Genomic DNA, 22,853 nt, shown 5'->3' with positions numbered 1-22,853 from the left:
AGTAATCATAAGCGATTGTTAGAGGCCATATGGCCCTTTTTCATATAGTTTTACAGAAACAACATATCAAGCAGATAGGAAGAACTTGTAGGATATTTTGTTTTAGTACTTTGCCCATATTTTAAAAGTGTTTGGTTTACAATAAACCACAAATACACAAGACTTTTTTTCAACTAAGAATCCATAGGAACAGCCCAACACAGAAAATGCAAATGTGAAAGTTTGGTATTTTATGTTCCATGTTTACCAACTATTTGTGAATTTTCAAAGTCAAAGCACATTTGAATTAAGACAGTGGAAGGTACATAACCATATTGATACCTCTTTAACATCTTCCTGAAAACTGACCATGTAACATCACTGCTAATAAAATCAATTTTGCCATGTTAGTCATTAGATATATTTGTTTTATTACATGAGTTTAGAGTGATTTTTCTTTTCCTCACTTTGAGAATCACTTTACAAAAAAACCATGATTATTATAAAAGTGAATTGAAACACCATCAGATATATTGGCAGGGAGATAAAGGGAAGGTTGAGAACTACTGGTGGAGGTGTTTACATGCATTATCTGGTTGGAGTCTCAAAATAAGGATCAAAGTATGTACTTATATTCCTTTCTTATAGATGAGAAGTTTGAGCTCAGAGAAATCAGTTGGTTTGCATGTGGTTCACAGGTGATAATACCACCACTAGTGAACCTTTATTGAATGCTTACTCTGTTCCAGCCACTATTCTAAATGCTTTATACATGTGCAGCCATATAATAAGAGCAAGTGCTCTTATTTACCTCATTTTATGGGTGTGTGATGATTTCAGAGCTGGTTTTTCAAATATTATTTAAATACCTGGCTTATAATGATTTAGAATACTAAATCCTACAAGTATCTATCTCCTTAGTATTAAAAATGTTTTGTGCTGGGGCGTCCCTGGTGGCGCAGTGGTTGAGAATCTGCCTGCCAATGCAGGGGACACGGGTTCGAGCCCTGGTCTGGGAAGATCCCACATGCCGCGGAGCAACTAGGCCCATGAGCCACAATTACTGAGCCTGCGCGTCTGGAGCCTGTGCTCCGCAACAAGAGAGGCTGCGACAGTGAGAGGCCCGCGCACCGCGATGAAGAGTGGCCCCCACTTGCCACAACTAGAGAAAGCCCTCGCACAGAAACAAAGACCCAACACAGCCATAAATAAATAAATAAATAAATAAATGTTTTGTGCTGTCACTACTTAAATGTAATTCAAACAGTATTTCATAAGGCAGTAAACTATTTCTTCTTAGCCTCCATATAGAATTTTTCAGTGATTACTAGTTTTTCCTTCCCTGCGTAATGTCAGCCTGGTTTATGCCTCTTATTTTCATTTCCTTAGTTACTACTGTAATTCACACTCTGTATCTTATATTTATTCCTTTGAAGTCGTTTTTCCAGATTCTTTCACCATCTATTCTTTAAACAAAGGGAATGTAGTTCCTTTCAACTTTTACAGTTTACACAGTTTTCCAGTTTACACAGAAGCCACTACTAAAGGAACCTAGAATAAGACTGATTGGTAGTAAGTGACCTCAGTTTTGGATACAGATTAAGATAATGTATCTGAGGGAACAATCAAGAATAGCACCTCAAAAAGAAGAAGCTCAGATTCTAATATAAGGCAGAAAACCTCTGTAGGATTAACCTATATTTGGTTATGCCTAGAATACTGCTTCTGTCGGTAAGATTCTGCATGGTTTCTTTATAGCTCTCCAAAAAGAAAAGGAAGGTAATGACTACTTTTTCCTCTTCATGAGGAGGGAATTAAGAATACTGTCCCTTCCACTCTCCTTTTAGTTTTGAGAAGACCCACATATTAGTGTGATAATTCCTTGTGGTTCAGGAAAATCGTGATTCAGGAAAATGGTTTAGCAGAAGTAGCCATAGAAAAGACTTCCTTTGTGAAAGAAGTTAAAGGCTCTCACAAGTAAGTCCAATGTGGCTCTGAAACCAGGCTATTCTGAGTTTGAGAGAGGCAGTTTTTGTTTTTAATTGAAGTATAGTTGATTTACAATGTTGTGTTAGTTTCAGGTGTAGAGCAAAGTGATTCAGTTATACCTATACATATATCCATTCTTTTTTAGATTCTTTTCCATTATAGATATTACAAGATATTGAATATGGTTCCCTGTGCTATACGGTAGGTCCTTGTTGGTTATCTGTTTTATATATAGTGGTGTGTATATTTTAATCACAAACTCTCCTAATTTACCCCCCCCCACCCCACACCCCAAAACACACACACATGCACACACTTTCCCCTTTGGTAACCATAAGTTTGTTCTCTATGTCTGTGAGTCTGTGTCTGTTTTGTAAATAGGTTCATTTGTATCCTTGTTTTTAGATTCCACATGTAAGTGATATCATCTGATAGTTGTCTTTCTTTGTCTGACTGACTTCACTTAGTATAGAGAGCCAGTTAAAACCTGGGAGCATTAGAGACAAAATTAAAAAGAGCATCAAGTTCCTGTAGTAAAAAACAAAAAGATTAGGAATGATAGGGTGATAATTATATTTATCATGTTGTACATTACATCTCTAGTATGTATTTATTTTCTAACTGTTAAGTTTGTACCTTTTGACTGCCTTCATCCAATTCCTCTTCCCCCCACTCCTGCCTCTGGTAACCACACTCTTTTTATGTGAGTTTGGTTGGTTGTTTTTGTAGTGTAATTGTGCTATATCACTGTGTTACTTCCTGTTGCAGAACATAGCGATTTGATATTTCTATACATTTCAAAATGATCACCAAAATAAGTCTAGTTGTGATCTATCACTATGCAAAGATATTACATAATTATTGACTATATTTCTGGCACTGTACATTTCATACCGGTGACTCATTTATTTTGCAGCTTGAAGTTTGTACCTCTTAATCTCATTCACCTATTTCTCTCCTCCTCCCACCTTCCTTTCCTCTAGCAACCACCTGTTTGTTCTCTGTATCTATGACTCTTTTCTGTTTTGTTATGTTTGTTCATTTTTTAGATTCCATATATATGTGAAATCATACGTTTTTGTCCTGTCTGAGTTATTTCATTTAGTGTAATACCCTCTATGTCCATTCATGTTGTTGCAAATGGCAAAATTTCATTCTTTAAGGCTGAGTAGTATTCCATTGTAATATAATTAACAGTGCTGTATGTTATATATGAAAGTTGTTAGAGTAAATCCTTAGAGTTCTCATCAAAAGGAAAAAAGTTTTTTTCTATTTAATTTTGTATTATATGAGATAATGGATGTTCACTAAACTTATTGTGGTAATCACTTCATGGTGCATGTAAGTGAAATCATTATGCTGTACACCTTAAACTCATATAGTGCTGTATGTCAATAATATCTCAATAAAACTGGAAGAACGAAAAAAAGAATGATAAGGGTTAAATGATCATGGTTAAAGAGACCTGATAATTTGGGTTGCTTTATATTATTTAGCAATATAACAGCTTGACAAAGTTTAACAGTTTAATCAGGAGATTTATCTTTGATATAGATGGAAAATGTTTTTTCATAACTTTGGATATCAAGCAGAAGAAACTTTTGATTCTCAGGAGAGATGTAGCTAAGTATTTATATGTACCGTGTAGTTGTGGCTATGATTACAAATATTACCACTCTTTTATAAGGTTAAGAGCTTTTTGCATGTATGAAATAAGTGATAGTGTTCTCATTTTACAGATTCAGAAACTGAGGTACAGAGTTAAGTGCATGTGGTAATAGACTCAGTCAGTGGTAGAGCGGAGATTCTGACCTAGGCAGTCAACTCTAAAGCCTGCATTTTAAACTGTACTGCCTGCCTATGAGTGATAAGCCATAGCCATTTATGGAAGCAATTTTTTGAGGGATGAATTCTTTAAAGTATTAGAATCAAGAAGTGACAGCTTTGTCATATTAGTAAAACACCATATTCATCTAGTTATCCATGTGAGGAACCTCTAGAATTTTCTAGGTCTTTCTGGTTTAGCATTCTAGTCGTAGCAGTCTCATTTCTAACTTATGTAGCTCTTTGATACAGATGGTGGTTCCCGTTTCCTGCAAAGTCTTTATGTGTTCCTACCTTATAGGACTTTACACATCATTCATATTATTTCCAGTACATTTTACTAAGCCCTGACTTTGACTTTCTTCAAAACCAATCTCTGTAAAATCATCCGTAATAATTCCATCCAGATCTATGGCCCTTTCACTCTCTTTTTTTTTCTTTTTTTAAATACAAGAGCTTTATAGTGATATAATTTACATATCATACAATTTGCTCACTTGATGTGTACAATTCACTGGATTTGGGTATGTCCACAAAGTTGTGCAACCATCATCACAATCAATTTTGGAATATTTTTATCATCTCTAAAAGAAACCTCATACTTATTAGCAGTCTCCCCTGCCCCCTTTTCTACCCAAATCTCCCTGTTTTTGGCAGCTACTAATCTAATTTCTTGTTCTATATATTTGCCTTCTGGATATTTCATGTAAATAGAATCATATATGTGATTTTTGTGCCTGGCTTCATTCACTTAACATGTTTTTTAGGTTCATCCATTTTTTTGTGTGTATCAGTACTTCATTTCTTTTTATTTCCAAAAAATGTTCCATTGTATAGATATACCACATTCAATTATTCCTTCATCGGTTGATGGACATTTGGGTTGTTCACAATTTTTGACTGTTAACAAATAATCCTGCTATGAACATTTGTGTGCAAGTTTGTGTCAAGACATAAGTTTTCATTTCTCTTGGGTGTATACCTAGGAATGGAATTGCCAAGTCTCTATGTTTGCTTTTTAAGAACTGATAGACTCTTTTCCAAACCAGTTGCACCATTTTCCATTGCCACCAGCAGTGTATGAGGGCTCCAGTTTCTCCACATCCTTGAAGTGCTTGTTGTTGCCTGTCTTTTTGATTATAGCCATCTTGGTGGATGTGAAGTGGTATCTTATTGGGGTTTTGATTTCAATTTTCATAGTGGCTAATGATGTTGCACATCTTTTCATATATGCTTAATGACCCTTTGTATATCTTTGGCAAAATGTCTGTCTAGATCCTTTGCCTATTTTCCAATTTGGTTATTTCGTTCTTTATTATTGAGTTTTAAGAGTTCTTTATGTATTCTGGATACAAATTCCTTATCAGATAGATGATTTGCAGAATTTTCCTTGATTCTGTGGGTTTTCTTTTCACTTTCCCAATCTTACTTGGCCTCCTTCCTGAGTTCTTTATTTGTCTCTTAGTTTAGATGTAAAAAGAGGTCATAAAAATTAGTTCTTGCCAACTGATGAATTTAATGTGCAGAGCAGAAAATAGGTTGGAAACGCTTCAGATCTAAAAATTAAGATATAAAGGGATGATTATTTGGTTTATTTGATGGTTTATTTGAAAGAACTTCATAGCTTTCTTTGGTTATGTTTTACTGATGAGTTTTAGTTTGTGGTACTTAAGAAAATTCAGTGAAATATCTAGTTTATAACGATTTAAAATACTACATACGGGACTTCCCTGGCGGTCCAATGGTTAAGACTTTGCCTTCCAGTGCAGGGGATGCGGGTCCGTTCCCTGGTCAGGGAGCTAAGATCCCACATGCCTTGTGGCCAAAACCCAAAACAAAACAGAAGCAATATTGTAACAAATTCAATAGCGACTTTAAAAATGGTCCACATCAAAAAAAACAAATAAATAAAATACTAGATACTATTAATATCTCTTTTAGTATTAAAAATGGTTCATACTATTGCAACTCATGTAATTTAAACAGTATTTTATTAAATGAGAGGATTAGTCATAGAGTGAATTAATATCCAAAATTGTTTATGCTGTTAATTCTACGCACAATAGTTACACATGTTGTTCTCAGATTAAGTGTGCTACATTGGATTAGGCTGAAATTTTTGTGTATCTTCTTAGTTGTAAAAGAGTGACAGTATTATGTCTACTTTGAGGAGAAAAAGGTAGGATTTTTTAGAAAAAATAAACGTCATATTTATGTCAGTATTAGGCAATTAAGAAGGAACTGCTTATCTGAAAGTTGTCAGCATAAACATGTACTAATCAAAAAAAAAAAAAACACAACTATACATTCACTAGCTCTGTGGTTTTCTAAATCCAGCTTTTGGGATTTCCCCATTTCCCTGTACTGCTTTTAAGTGTCTTTGTATTTAAGACTATTTCTGACATTTATTTGTCCCTTTATATCTTTCTTATATTTGCTTCTAGTGTGTATAAAAACACTAAACAACTTTTGAGACTCTCCTATCTTTCCCCACTACCATCCCCCCAAAACAGCCAAACAACAACAAAAAACCTACAGCCTGGCTTTTTTAGTTCTTACAGTAGCTTTTCTGCATTTGAGGACTGTCTTAAAATTGACTCAGATTTATTTGGGGTCCTAAAATTGACCCTGCTTCTCTGGAGCCATTGAAGATTATTCTGTCCAGACCACAGTACAAATTCTTTCTTGATGCCATTAGAATATTTAGCACCATACAATTGAAGTACTCATAACTTTATGTACGTTTTTGATTTATTAAACATTTCATGAGTATTTGAGCCTCCCAACAATCCTGTGAGATACTGCCAGTGGTCATCATGAAATGTAAATCAGATCATATCTCTTCTAAATATTTTTCATTGGCTTTTGTTGCATTTAAGATAAAATCTTTAATTACCTTAAAGGTTCTATGTAGTCTGGCCCCAGCCTACCTTATCTAGCATCTCTTCTCCCTTTGTCATAAACTCCAACTGCATTTAGTCAGCTCCTCCAGCATACCTAACTCCCAAAGTTGTTCTGGCCCTAGCACGTGCTGTTCCTTCAGTCTAGATAGCTTTTTATCTTATTCTTCGTGAAATAACTCCTGTCTATATGCTAAAATATTATTTTTTCAAAAAGGCTTTCCTTTATTCTAAATAGGGACCCCTTTATTATGCTTTCATAGCTCCCTGTGCGTCACAGCACTTACTACAGTATTTTACTACATCTTAATTATTTACTGTCTCTTTCCTCCACTAGACTCTGAATTCCATGAACATAGGGCTCTTGGCTATTTTGCTAACACCTAATGCATACGGAATAGCATATATGTAGTAGACCTCCAATAAATATTTTTTGAATGAATGTATTTCCATTTCTAAGATGAACAATCTAAAGGTTTAGCATTGAGTAACTTCTCTAAGACCTCACAGCAAGTAATGTCAGAAAGAGAACTCTGGTCTAGTACTTTTTCTACAGTAAATTTAGAATTCACATCTACTTAAGTCTCATTTCAGGAGATAAGAAAATTTATAAGCAAAAATAATCATGAAAACAAATTGCTATTGGGTGTGCTTTTCTGCTAAGTTCCTGATAGGCAAAGATCTAACATTTACCAAAAGGTACGCCCACTTTGAAAATGCTTATTTTGTTCATGAGTAAAAAAGAACTTGAGGACTGGCCTCGGGATGCAAATTTTGGAATCATTGGTATGAGTTACAATATCACTGAGAGTATTAACAGTGAGAGAAGAAGAAATTTGCGAGCAGCTCTGTGGAATACTAACATTTAAACAGAGGAAGAGAATGTTGTTAAATTACATATGTATATATAATTATATGTAATATATACTGTTATATTAATACAATATTATATTATTAGATATAATATATAATATTTTATATATATATATATATATTCCTCCCATCCAAAAAGGTAGAATCACAGATTATTTTTAAAAGCATTGATATGGTAATAAAATTATGGATCCTTTGGATTTGTTAGGATGGCCGTTGGTAACTTAGTGAGAACCTTTTTGAGAGCCCATTGAGGTAGGAAGATCTGTTGTGCTAGGTTGAAGAGCAAGTGAGGATTGAGGAAAGCTTGGCTGCAGGGACAAGTCAAAAAAATGGGGGTAGATAGAAGAGGAAATGAATATGTGAGTTGGGAGGTAATATGGGGGGAATGGGGAAAAGAGTTGGCCCCGCTTATATGCTAAGTTGAAAAAAGAGAGAAAAGATACAGGGAGAAACAAGGGGATAGGGGCTGTTAATGACGAAGTCTCCAAGGAGGCAGAAGGAAATTAGATCCAAAGACTAGGAACAAAAATTATTAGCCTTGGATTTAAGGAGGGTTATATCCTCCACAATATATAAGGGAATCGGGTATGATAAAGGTGTGGAACAAAAGAGTAAGAAAGTTGGGGCTTTTACTTCGTTGAAAAGTAAGCAGCAAGGCTGTCTATTCAGCCTAATGGGCTAGAGACTTAATGAGACTGGCAAATTATTGGAAATAGAGAAGGCTAAACTGGAGACATGCTGGAGGATTGTGGGTCATCTTTAAAGGACTTGAGATATTGATTGAAGACCATAGATCTTTAATCTCCATGAAATTTTCTTTAGTAATTTTTGAACTCAGATAATAACATGATCAAAATATTTTCATATTGATGTTCTAGTGTTTGAGAATCATCGGTCGTGACCTAGTGTGAGGCATTGTCATAAAATCCCTTGTAATCCACTGAAACAGAGGGGAATGAATGACAGTGATTAAGCCACAGCCAGAGGCCTCAGTCAAAAGTAAAATGATCTTGAGCATATTTTGGTACATTTGCTTCATAGCTTTTTATATGGGAACAGTCAGATGGCTCAGTATTATTCAGAAATATTTCACCTTTAGTTTCATCTCTAAGGTATAGACTCCTTTGTTTAGAAACTTAGTCTGTTTATTGTAAAGTGATTAATAACTACTCTGGGCTATCTAGATGTTTGCACATTAGTATTTACTTGAATTTTAGATGGTTGCAAGTCTATAGTTTAATGTAATATTTGATACTAAAGCTTGATCAGCTCAAAATCAGTATTTCTGTCAGTTTTAGGATTTTTTGATTGATTGTTTTGCTTATATTATCTTCCCAGATATCAAAGGTAATAATCTCTACTTTCTGTACTTTGTGCTTTTCTTTTCTTATGAGATGTCAACCAGTCATTTTTACTTTTCTGGCTTACTTACTAGGCGTTAGTTACCAAAAGGAAATATTTCTTGAAAATGAATACATTACTATATATCAGAATCATAATTTGATCAATTTGGAAATAATCAAATAAACCATGTTTTTCTAAAGAAAATTCTTCAAAGCTTATGTAAGTTTTTTGTTCAAATCTAATGCAAATTCATCTGTTGGATTTGGAAGAGGTAATATAAAATATAAAAGATAAATATGAGGTAATAGAAAATTATAAATTTCTTTAAAAAATAAAACTAAAGCTATGCATTTTATACATTTTGCTGTACATATTTTTTATCCTATTTTTATGCTTGAAATTTCTTTTCGTTTGCTGAATCTATCAGCTTTGTTGACTGCAACATTATTTGTAGTCTGTACATTTGACTCCATTTCATTTTGTGTATGTATATGAAGATATATATATAAATTATTGTATATTAAATAGAAAACATATTAGTCCTATTAAATATTTCAGAAAACAATACAAAGAAAAATGTAACAAAACACCTGTGTATACTTTTCTTAGTTTAAAAAAATAAAACATTACAGATACAGTTGAATCTCCCTGTACATGTTTCCCTAATCCTAACCCCTTCCCTCCCTTGCCAGAGGGAGCCACCATCCACAAACTGATTATTATTCTCTTTACTTATATTTTTAATATATATGCGTGGATCTATGGATAATATTATTTGTGGCATGCTTAAAATTTTTATATAGTTGTACTGTGTGTGCATATCTATGTTATCTTAATATGTTTGTGTTATATTACATGTAGCCTTTTGCAGCTTGTATTTTTTAATTCAGCATTGCAGTTTTGAGATTTATCCATGTTAATACATGTAGTATTTTTCATTTTAGTTTTTGGGTAGTATTTCTTGGTAGGAATAATGAATATTGGTTTTGGTTTTTGTTTCCAATTTTCCATTTGCAAATTATGCTGCGTTATGTATTCTTCAGTTGTATTCTTGTAAATATGTGCAAGAGTTTCTGTAGGGTAAAACTTAGCAATGGCAATACATGATTCTATGGTATGCACATCTTCATCTTTAATAAATATTGCCAAATTACTCTCCAAAATGAGGATTCTAGTTTATACCCCAGTTGGTAGTTTATGAGTTGCAGTTACTACACATCTTCTCCACACTTAATATTATTGACACATGTGCATGTGCTTGTGTGTTTACCAATTTCATGAGAATGATGTGGTATGGTGTTAATTTGTATTTTTCACATTGCTAATGAGATTGAACATCTCATATGTGTAGAGGCCATTCTGATGTTCTGTGAATTGCCCTTTTTTTTCATTCTTTTTTTTAAAAATTAATTTAAAGGAGTTTTTCATGTTCTAATCCTTTGTTGGTTATAGGCAGTATAAGTATCTTTCCCAATCTATATATATCTTTACTTGGTGCCTTTGTCGAACAGAAGCTTTTCATTTTAGCCTCGCAATTTTATCAACTTTTACCTTTAAGATTTTTTGGTTTTTGTCTTAACTCTTCCTATATTCTGAAGTAACGAAGATTTTCTCCTGTATCTTTTAAAAAATTATATTTTCACTTTCACATTTATGTTTTTAATCCAACTACGATTTATTTTTGTACAGTTTCTGCTGTAATGCAGCATGTGTACCTAAAAATCACTGTGCTATATGCAAAATCATGCAATAAAAACCACAGGGCATACAGGAAGAATAGGGTTGGGGCACAGAGCTTTAAAAAATTTTTCAGTTTTAGTGAAAAATTTCACTAAATGTTTTTTTAAAAAAGATACTTAATAAAAATGGTAGCATGGTTTTACACATGTTAAATGGTTAAGAAATACATTAATACTGCAGTAAATATGGTATTTTTATTTTGAAAAAGATGAGATTTGTTTGAAGTGGGATTGTGAAATGGTAGAAGGAGGGTTATCCGAAATCTGCCAAGAAGTTGTAACACCAGATGTGGAGGGTGTGGTTCATGACACACATGGTGAATGTAGGTAGATGTTTAAAATGTATGTTTTGTGCATACCTGTGCAGCTCAGTGTACCTGGGAAATTTTCCACATATATTTAGTGTTTGTTTCAGTTAGGACTAGGGTGAGACAAACAAGGCACCTAGGGTGTAAAATTTAAGGAAGCACTCCCTGTTAGTGTCCTTAGGCATCTCACTTGCCTCACCCTAGTCCTCGCACTGCTTATGGGTGAAGTAGTGCTTAAGCATGCACTGAATTTGTGTTACTATTCCCTTGTGTATCAATCATGTTGAACACATTCAGGCTTTCGTAAGAAGCTTTTTCGAATATAACTGACTACATATGTGAGCTATAGAGCTCTTAATTAATTTTTCCCGTATATATAGCCAGATCTTTCTACACTGGTTTGTAATGATTGTAGCATGCAGCATAGTTCCACATATATTTGAGCCTGGTTCTTCTTTCTTTGTGCTATTTTCATTGGTCTTTCCGCTTCTCCCTATGCTAATAACACATTTTCTTAATCACAGGTCTGGCACTAACTTTGTAACCTTGCGCAAGTTAATTTCTGTGTGCCTATGAAATTATAATGGTGCCTACCTCATTGGGTAGTTAACGGAGTAAATGAGCCAATATATTAAAGTGCTTAGAAGTATGTGCCTTGCCCAAGAGTAAAGCTCAAATGTTAGTTATTTTGTTATTATTAAAAGTAATCCCTGTAAGTTAATAAAGAGTCTTGAGATCTAGTAGACTGAGATTGCCATCTTGTTTTTCCTTTTCCAAACTAAGAGGAAATGGGGAGAAGCTTTTGGAAGGATTCCCTGAGAAAGTGATGGTTAAACTATCTGAAAGATGATAAGAGTTAACTAGGTGTTGAGAGCAGTAGGAGAATATTTGAAAATGGCAGAAGGAGCCATGAGGCAGAAAAAAGTGTGCTCAGGAACTAGATCTCAGCACAAAGAAAAATGGTACCAGTTAAGACTAGAGAGGTAAGTAGGAGCAGATCAGATCATGCAAGACCTATTAGGCAATGTTAAGCATTTTAGACTTAATGTTAAAATCAGTTATAACTATTTGTAAAGATTGATATTTCAAGAATAAAAGCCAGGAAGTATTAATCTTTACAAATAGTTATAACTATTCAAAAAAGAAACTCAGAAGCTAAAGTTGGGTGCATCTGGACCCTAATAGCATATCAAGGATTAAGAGTGCTGTTGAGAATGTAAAATAAATTCAAGTCCTTGTTCACTTATTTGTAATCTTGGTGAGCTATTGATTTTGTTCTAGTCTTTTATGAGTTAAAATTAAGGAATCTTGTGTTTTGGGCAGATTCTTAATAGATTACGATTAGAGTTTTTACAGTACAACAAATCCATGTAAATGTCTTGAAATAAATTTTTTTTCATTTATTTGTCCACTTCATCTAATTTCAAGGGTGCACCTATAACTACACATTATTTCAGTAATTGACGCTCCTGTTTTTTCTACTTCCCTCATGTTTCATTACCACTACATTCTACAAGTAAGTTATAGGTGCCTGTAATAGAAATATGATGGCCATTTTCTATTGAACGTAGTGTTAAAAACAGCTGAATTTTCATCACTTGGGAGAGTTTTCTGTCATAATGGTTTCATTGTACAGAAAGCACTCAGTTCAAGATCTAGGAAAGAAAGTTGAACTAGAAATGTTATGGCAGCAGATGAATTCTGCCCAGTGCAACCCTGCACTAAAACTAAAGACTTTATTAAATACTTTGAGAGCTAAAACGTCATCTTTTAGAAATATCTTTTAAGTAAATATAAATAGAATTTTGATAGTATTCCACAAATAGTTTTTAATGTAAGTTTTATAAATGACATTTTATAGTATTATTGTTAATCTATAAGTTCAGCACAATTCCAATCAAAATCTTAATAGGGTTTTTTGTGGAACTTGACTGATTCTAAAATTCGTATGGAATAGCAAATGGCCAAAGATAGTTAAGACAGTTTGCAACAAGAAGAAGCTGGGGGAATGTGCCCTGAGTAATACCAATATAAAAGTAATTAAGACAATTAAATTGGCACAATGATAGAAAAATAGATGAATGGAATAGGGGAAAGATCGCTTAGTATGACATTTATTTGCAAAGAAACCAAATGAGATGTCTGAATACCTTGTTTAAATTGCAAGGGAGAAAGAGTCTAAAAAAATTTTAGTGGGTGATATACAATTAAGTATAATTTTCTTTGTTATCATTTTAACATATAAAGTCATCTCTAGTCTAATCTATTTTATTTATCTTAGAAACGGTTTTCTTAAAACTTAGTTTTTCAACTCTTATTTTCTCATAAATATCAAAATCTACAATTTGGGGGCTTTCCATTGTGTAACCCTGATAGTGGGTTTGGAATACTCATGTATAGATAATTCTGCCTTACCCACTTTTAGGGAATTAAACTGTTGATGAATATTATTTAAGAATTGTGGGGTTTTGCTATGTTGGTGCCTTTGCTTCAGGTATTTTCAAACATAACTGTAGCGTTTCATTCCTATAGTGCTGTATGTATAGTGCTATAAGCACAGAAATATTAGAATGATGTTCTTCTAAAAAACTTGGTTATGCATGTGGGCTTTAAATATCTTATTAATCTTTACTTTTGCTTTTGTTTGTGATTGAACCTGGTTAAGTGTGGGGCAAGTGTTTCTGGAAAAGAATTTAAAATAATTATGAACCAGTGGCAAAGCATAGTAGATATAATATAAATCAATGTAAAGTTTTTTAGATTTATAATTTTTTATGCTTTCTTTGTTAGAGAACCATTATTTTACTTTTTCTGTCACTGGTCATCTGAGGAGAAACTAATTTAGGTATTTGAAAGTAAGATGAATATAGTTTCAGTAATGCTTATTATAGTGCTTGGTATCACACTTTTGAAATCAATTAAAAACCAGTCCTTGCCCCAGCAGATTTTACTAATGTATGAGAAACAATTGGAGACAGTATCGTTGTTATTAACTTTTGTTGGTAAAGAAGCTAATTATTTTTAAAGCTTTGATTATAATTACTAAAATCAATCTTGCAAACCTTTAATAATTGCTTTCCTTACCCCATAAAAGATAGTTAAATATATAGAATTAACATACTGTAAGTTTTTTGCAAAAGAACCATTTTCCATATTTATATTTTACCATGTTGCATTTAAAATTTTATTTTGACTGATTCTTATAATTACCATTTGAATTTTTGTTCAATTGGTAAATATTCTGTTGAATAGCTATTGCGTTTTTTTAAAATGCTGTTAAGGATTTTTTTTAATGTATATGTTAATAGTTGTCTTTAGTAGATACTTTACAGAACAATAGAAATAATACTTTACACAAGTGAAATACTTTTGTTCTACTACTGTGACATTATAGTTATTCTCAGTAATCCTTTGAAGTAGACATGTACTTTGATATAAAATGAAATATAAAAAATAGATTTTCTGCTATTCCTGTAGTTCCTGGTATTTTCCTTTACCGATTTCTCTTCTTTTTTAGGTACCTAGTCGATAGTCGCTGGTTCAAACAGTGGAAAAAATATGTTGGATTTGACAGTTGGGACAAATACCAGATGGGAGATCAAAATGTATATCCTGGACCCATTGATAACTCTGGGCTTCTTAAAGGTATTATTTCCTTCTTTCAGTCAGGTTGTAAATGTGTTCGTTTCAGTATGTTATAGTAATATGGAAAATGTTAATGTAAATAAATTGGTAAATTAGAAATTTCTTTGTGTAATCACCCCCCAGTGTCCATGCGGGGATTGGTTCCAAGACCCCTTTCAGATACAAAAATCTATGGATGCTCAAGCCCCTTATATAAAATGGCATAATATTTGCATATGATCTATATATCCTCCCATATACTTTAAATCATTTGTAGGTTATCTATAATACCTAATAAAATATAAATTGTATGCAAATAGTTGCTGGTATACGGAAAATTCAAGTTTTTCTTTTTGGAACTTTCTGAAATTTTTTTTTTCCCTCAAATATTTTCTGTCCAGGGTTGGTTGAATCTGCAGATACAGGACCCATGGATACAGAGGGCCGACTGTATTATAGATTGGACCTAAGGAATTCAGATTATTGTGTTATAATTAGTTATATTCTGTATCATGACAAATTCTGTTTGTCATTTCTGATGTAATAAGTGTTTATTATAATTTAAACCTAGAATGTAAATTAGAAAGCACTATCTTATTGTTTGGGGGAAATGCTGTATTGTGTATTATTTTGCTAATGGGCACATGACTTTTTTCTTTAAGTTGGGGATCAGTGGTATATGGTTACATTCTTGGATTTTTGCATTAATCTTCTACAACCTTTACTACTTGCCAGCTCTTCTAAAACTCGTATAACATTTAAAGAGAATAAAACATAAGTACCAGAACTTCCATTTCTGGCCAGGATGGAATAACAGGGACTAGACTTATCCTTCCACTTGAATGAACTAAAACCCTGACAAAAAACATGAAACCGTGGTTCTCAAAACATTGGACATAAGGCAGCAAAGAACAGTGATCCTTGAGAGGTATGAAACGAATGAAGTGAGCCCTATGATTTCCTCAGCTTACTGCACTGAGAGAGTTTCCAAGACACGGCACAGAAGGAGAAACCCACGCAAAGCCTGGCAACCTCCCTTAGTTGAAGAAAGAGTTTGGAGTCCAGGGAGACCAAGGCAGCCAGAGTTCTGAGGGCAGAGTACCAGAGAGGAATGAGCAGCACACAAGGAGAGAGAGAGACCTAGAGATCTATAGAAGCTCTCTTATAAGTCTAGAGCTGACTGTTGACCAGTGCATGTATGTGAGGAAGCTACCCAAGGCCAAGGAAAGAACCATCCAAAAGAATTTGAAGGAACAATCGTTTAGGTTCATGTTACCAAATCAGGTTCATTTGCCAGATGCACAGCAAGCCAAATTCTGAGATACCAAGGTTTGCAGCAGAGAAAGGGTTTATTCATAAGGCAACCAGATGAGGAGTCGGGAGAACAAATCTCAAATCTGCCTCCCTGATGGCAAGAGGCTCAGGGTATTTATGGGAACAAAGAAGCAGGGTGGTCTGAGGTGTGGGGAGCGTGGGAAAAGGTAATTGGTGATAAGGAAAGAGTGAGGTAATAGTCGTTCTGTGCAGGTGCAACTAAGCTACTTCTCTGTGGGACGCATGTTCAGAAAATGGAGGCGTTAGCAGGTGCTGAGGGTGGAGTTTTTGGCCCTCTCATGTCAAAAGTCACCAAGCGGACTCACACAGCCCAGTTGGACAGTCGGTGGTCTTAACCAGTCTTAGCTCCACCTAGAACTGAACACAGCTGATTTCAAGTTCCTGAAAAACAACTCAGGCAAATATCTTATTGTTTAGGCTATGAGAAGCTTGGAGGACATGCAAGTTTATATAAAAACAGTTAAAGTGTGCTTGATCAGTAAAGGCAGGTTACAGTTATAATTTAATGGATCTAACTGATGAGTACCCTCGGTTTCACTCATAAAGGACCAGGAATAATGTGTTCACGGTAGCCAGAGTGGAGAACCTTATAAATCTCGGGGTAGACTGCAGAGAATGGGTTTGCCTCTATAGAAGGGCAAAATTTATCCTTCTAAATTGAAAGTAGCAAACTATTTCCAAGTAACTTAACTGCATCTCAGAACAGAACACAAGAGTATTTGTAGGAATACAAAAATATCCAGCATCCAACAAGATAAAATTTATAATATCTTGGATACAACCAAATATTACCTGGAATGCAAAGAAGCAGAAAAATACAATGCATACTAAGGAGAAATAGCAATGTTTAAAAAAATTTTTTTTAAGTGGAAAAGAACGAAGAACAAATGAAACAGATACAAAACGAATAGTAAGATGGTAGATTTAAACCCAGCTCTATGAACAGTCATATTTAATGTAAATATCCCAATTTGAAGTAGAGACTGTAAGATTGGATTAAAAAAAAAAGACCCAACTGTATACTGTCTACTAGAAACCCACCTTAAATATAAAGATACAAATAGATAAAGAGATTGAAAAATTGTAAGACTGACCTCCAGTGACCCTCCTGTTATATAATCATCTCCTTTTTGAGTATGAGTGGAACCTGAGAATAGAATATCATTCCTGTGATTACTTATATTATATGACAGAAGGGAGATTATCCCAGTGAGCTTTATCTAATCGTGCATGCCCTTTAAAAGCAGAGTTTTCTCTGGCTGGTAGCTGTAGAAGTCAGGATTCAAAGCATGAGGACTCATTGCTGGTTTGAAAATGGAGGGGACTACGTGAGAAGGAAGACAGGCATCCTCTAGGAACAAAGAGAGTCATTGGGCCCACAGCTAGCAAGGAAACAGGGACCTCATACCTGTAGCCACGAGGAACTGAATTCTGCCAGCAGTCTGAATGGACTTGGAAGTAGATTCTTCCCCAGAGCCTTCAGATAGGAGACCAGCCTGGTGACATCTTGATTTCTTCCTTGTAAGACCCTAAGTAGAAAACCCAGTTGAGCCCATCTGAACTTCTGACCCATAGAACTGTGAGATAATAAATGGGTGTTGTTTTAAACTACTATGGTTATTTGTTATGTAGCAATAGAAAACTAATACACATACTAACACTTATCAAAAGAAAGCTGGAATGGCCATATTAATATCAGACGTTAAGTTTTAGAACAGAGAACATTACTAGGGATAAAAGTTCATTTCATGATCATAAATGGGCCAGGACAATTTGTTAAGAAAACATAATAATCCTAAATATATACCCAGCTAATGGCATAACTTGAAAACATGTGAAGCAAAAACTGATAGAATTGCAAGGAGAAATAGAAAAATATCCACAATTATATAATGGATATTTCAATATTCTTCTCTCCATAAATGATAGAAAACGTGTAGACAGAAAAGTAGTAATGAAATAAATCAACCTACCTGTCCTAATTGACATTTATAGAATATTCCACTGAATAACAGCAGAACGAAAATTCTTTTTAGGTGTGCACATGAAACATTTAGATAGACTATATTCTGGGCCATAAAACCTGTCTCAATAAAGTTAGAAGGATTTAAATCATATGAAATATGTTTTCTTACTACAGTGGAATAAATAAGAATAACAGACAGTTGGAACATCTTCAGATGTTTGGAGACTAACATACTTCTGCATAAGCCATGGGTCAAAAAGAACTCAAAGGGGATATTAGCAAGTATTTTTAACTAAATGAAAGTGAAAACAAAACATACAAAAATTTGTGGAAGGTAGCTAAATAGTATGTGGGGGGTAATTTATAGCCCTTAACATCTATAAAGAAAAGAAAGGTCTGAAATCTTTGACCTTGGTTTCTGACTCAAACTAAAAGTAAGAACAAATTAAACCTAAATCAAGCAGAAGAAAGGAACTACTAATAAGTTCAGAACAGAAATTAAAGAGGAAATAGAAAAATAGAGAAAATCAATGAAACCAAAAACTGGTTCTTTGTGAAGATAATAAAATTTATAAATACCTAGTTTGATCACCAGAAAAGGAAAAGACGCAACTACCGATATCAGGAACAAGAGAGGTAACATCAATACAGAAATCTACAAACAGCAAAAGGAGAATAAAAGAATATTATGAACTTTATGCCATTAAATTCAACAAATTAGGTGAAAAAGACAAATTCCTTGAAAAATGAAAACTACCAAAGCTCATTCCAAAAGAATGGATTCTCTGAATAGCCCTGAATAACAAAAGCTCTTTTAGAAAAGTGGGAGAGAATACGTCCCAGTTCATGCTATGAAACCGTCATTACCTTGATACCAAAATCTGGCAGAGACATTTCAAGAGAAAAAATTCTAGACCATTATCCCTCATGAACATAGATGCATCAATTATTAACAAAATTTTAGTAAATCAAGTCCAACAATAAAGAGGATATATATAGAAATAAACATTAAGTATAAATAGAGAAATAAATATTACAAAGATAATATATCATATAAAACAAAAGAGTAAAATACAAGGAAACTTCCTCAACCTCATAATGGACATCTATGGAAAACCTACAGAAGACACACTCAACAGTGAAAGACTGAGTGCTCTCCCTCTAAAATCAGGAAAAAGCAAGGATGTCTACTCTCAGCTCTTCAAGCCAAGATTGTACTGGAGGTCCTAGGCAATGTAATAAGGCAAGAAGAAGAGATAAAAGGCATACAGCTTGTATCGGAAGAAATAATAAATCTTCCTTTATTCACATACACCTATGTCTATGTAGAAAATTTAATGGAATCTACAAAAAGAAAACTTCTAGAACTAATAAATGAGATTAGCCTGTAGGATACAAGATCATTATTCAAAACCCAATTGCATTTTTGTACACTAAAAATGAACTAACATGAATTGAAATTTTAAAAGTACATTTTATAGTGGCACCAAAAATATAAAATACAGATAAGTCTGATAACATGTGCAAGACATGTAAACTAAAAACTATAAGACATTGCTGAGATAAATTAAAACCTAAATAAAGACAGAAATTATGTTAGCGGATCAGAAAACTCAATATTGTTAAATTCCCCCATTCAATCTACAGATTCAACACAATTCCAAATCACATTCCTAGTAGGTTTTTTTCTATCTCATTTAAAAATGAGACAATTTACATACCATAGAATTCATCCTTTTAAATTCTGTGATTCAGTGTTTTTTGGTATATTCACAAAGTTTTAACCACCATCACCACTGTCTAATTCCACAAAATTTTCGTCACCGCAGAAAGAAACTTCGTATCCATTAGCAGTCACTCTCCATCCCTACTCTAGACCCAGCCATAAGCAATCACTAATATACTTCTGTCGCTATGGATTCACCTTTTAGGGACATTTCATCTAAATGGAATCATACAATATGTGGCCTTACTGTTTGACCTCTTTCACTTAGCACAAAGTTTTAAAGTGTCTTCATGTAGCATGAATCAGTACTTCATTTCTTTTTATGGATGAGTAATTTTCCATTGTATGGAGATATGCCACATTTAATTTATCCATTCATCAATTGATGGACATTTGGGTTGTTTTCACTTTCTGGCTATTATGAATTATGTTGCTCTGAACATTCATGTACAAATTTTTGTGTAGATGTATATTTTAATTTCTCATGGATCTATACCTAGGCATGGGATTACTAAGTCATATAGTAACTCTGTGTTTAACTATTTGAGGAATTGCTAGACTTTTCCAAAATAGTTGCACCATTTTACATTCCCACCAGCAACAAGTAGGGTACCAATTTCGCCACATCTTGCCAACGCTTGTCATTGTCTGTTCGTTTATTATAACCATCCTAATGGGTATGAAGTGGTATCTATTGTTATTTTGATTTGTATTTCCCTAGTGATTAATGATGTTAAGTATCTTGTCTGTTCTGCTTATATCTTTTTTGTAGAAATATCTATTCAGATCCTGTGCCCATTTTTTAATTGGGTTATTTGTCTATTATGTTTTAAGAGTTGTTTATGTATTCTGAATACTAGTCCCTTATCAGACATATGATTTCCAAAAATTGTCTCCTAATCTGTGGATTGTCTTTTACTTTCTTGATGGTGCCTCTAAAGCGCAAATTAATTTTGATGAAGTCCAATTTATCTATTTTTTTCCTTTGGTTGCTTGTGATTTTGGTGTCAGAAAGCATTACCTAATCCAAGATCAGAAAAAACTTATGTTTTTTTCTAAGAGTTTTATAGTTTTGGCTGTTATATTTATGCCTTTGATCAATTTTAAGTTAATATTTGTATATGGTGTGAGGTAAGAATCAATTGAACAGATTAGAGAATCCAGAAGTAGATCCACACATATATATGGCCAATTGATTTTACACAAAGTTGTAAGGGGAATTCAGTGGAGAGAAGATAGTCTTTTAAACAAATGCTGGTTGAGCATTAAGTATCTATTTGCCAGAAACAGGTGAACTTTGATCTATACCTGGCACCATATACAAAATTAACTCAAAACAGACTGTAGACCTATATGTAAAAACCAAAACTATAAAAAAAAAGGAGAAAAATTTTGTGACATTGTGTTAGGCAAAGTTTTCTTAAATATGAATTTAAAAAGCACAATTGATAAAAGAAAAAAATTGATGGCTTGTATTTCATCATTAACAAACGCTTCAAATGACACTGTTCAGAGAATGAAAAGATAAAGCACAATGTGGGAGAAAATATTTGCAAATCACCTAGCTGATAAAATATTTATATGCAGAATAAGGAATTCCATAAAGCCCAGTGGAAAAAGTAGACAAAAAGTTTGAACAGATGCCTCACCAAAGAAGATAGTGTTGTCGAAAAGCACATGTGGGACTTCCCTGGTGGCGCAGTGGATAAGAATCTGCCTGCCAATGCAGGGGACACGGGTTCGATTCCTGGTCCGGGAAGATCCCACATGCCACGGAGCAACTAAACCCGTGCGCCACAACCACTGAGCTTGCACTCTAGAACCCGCAAGCTGCAACTGCTGAGCCTGTGTGCCACAACTACTGAAGCCCGCACACCTAGAGCCCGTGCTCCGCAACAAGAGAAGCCCACGCAACACAATGAAGAGTAGCCCCGGCTCGCCACAACTAGAGAAAGCCCGCACACAGCCAAAAATAAATAAATAAAAATTTAAAGGAAAAAAAGCACGTGTAAATATACTCAACATCAATTGTCATTAGAAAAATGAAGATTAAAACCACAATGAGGTCCCACTATACATGTATTAAAATGATTAAAATTTAAAAGATGAGCCCATACCAAGTATTGATAAGGATGTGGAGCAAGTAGAACTTTCATACATTGTTTTTGGGAATGAAATAGTCTTGCAATTTCTTAAAAAGCTAAACATACATTTACCATAGGAACCAACCATTCTACCTATGAAAACTTGTACATGAGTGATCACATCACTGTTATTTGTAGTAGAGAAAATTGGAAACAATCCAAAATGCCCATCAACAGCTGAATGGATAAACAAATTATAGAATATCCATATAATGAAATCCTACTCAGCAATTAAAAGGAATGAACTATTGATACATAAAAACATGGATGGGTTTCAAGATAATGATGCAGCATAAATGAAGCCAAACAAAGCAGTACATACTATTTTTTATATAATGTAGAAAATGCAAATTGGTCTACAATTGGAAAATACAGATAAGTGGTTTTCAGGGGACAGGACAGTAGACCTGGATGGACAAGAAGAGATTACAAAAAAGGGCTACAGGGAAACCTTTGGTGGTGGGGGGATACTGATAGATCTGTTCATCATTTTGGTTATGATGGTTTCACACTTGTAGTGATATGTCAGAACTTATCAAATTTTACACTTTAAATCTGCAGCAGTTTGTTGTATATCAATTTTACATCAATAAACACGAAAGTAACAAAAATTAGGGGTTCTGTGTTTAGGGGTGTTCTCCCCCTAAAAAAATGATCCAAAAATTGATCATTTTATTTTATCCACTAGATATAAATTACTATTTGGATTCTGTTACATAATAAAATCATTTACTCAGAATCTTGAATTATTGTGGAGAATAGCATAGAAGTCTTAATTTTTAAACTTTTTTTTCTTTTCCTAAATTCAAAGTAGTCTGTTATAGTGGAAAGAAAATGGATATTAGCATAAACAGATACATGTTTGAGTCCAGTCTCTACAGTTTTCTGTATGTGAACTTGGGCAAGTTAATATCTGAATCTATTTACTAAGTAAAATGGAGCTATCTATTTCATAATATTCTTCTGAAAATCAACTGAGATAAAAGGGTTTTCCATAATAATACCTTTCATAGTACCTGCAATTTTCTGAATGATTTGGGGCAAGTTACTCAATTTCCTTGAATATATTTTTTTATCTAAAATAGATATCTATCTCTGG

At 33.8% G+C, this 22,853-nt stretch overlaps 1 protein-coding gene across 8 annotated transcripts in view; it reads left to right on the top strand.

Moving 5' to 3' along the window:
• USP15 (ubiquitin specific peptidase 15) overlaps positions 1-22,853 on the top strand; it is a 121,736-nt gene that overhangs the window by 5,199 nt on the left and 93,684 nt on the right. For 7 of the 8 annotated variants that reach the window (XM_007179732.2, XM_007179731.2, XM_057556517.1 and 4 more), the window contains exon 2: positions 14,477-14,604. In XM_007179732.2, coding sequence (XP_007179794.1) covers positions 14,477-14,604 — 128 coding nt within the window. Of the gene's footprint in view, positions 1-14,475; positions 14,605-22,853 lie in introns of those variants that run through there. The other variant, XM_057556516.1, reaches the window with a different exon arrangement.

The sequence above is a fragment of the Balaenoptera acutorostrata genome, chromosome 11 (genome assembly GCF_949987535.1).
Source record: "Balaenoptera acutorostrata chromosome 11, mBalAcu1.1, whole genome shotgun sequence".
Lineage (NCBI taxonomy): Eukaryota > Metazoa > Chordata > Mammalia > Artiodactyla > Balaenopteridae > Balaenoptera > Balaenoptera acutorostrata.
This window is presented reverse-complemented; position numbering and strand designations above follow the sequence as displayed.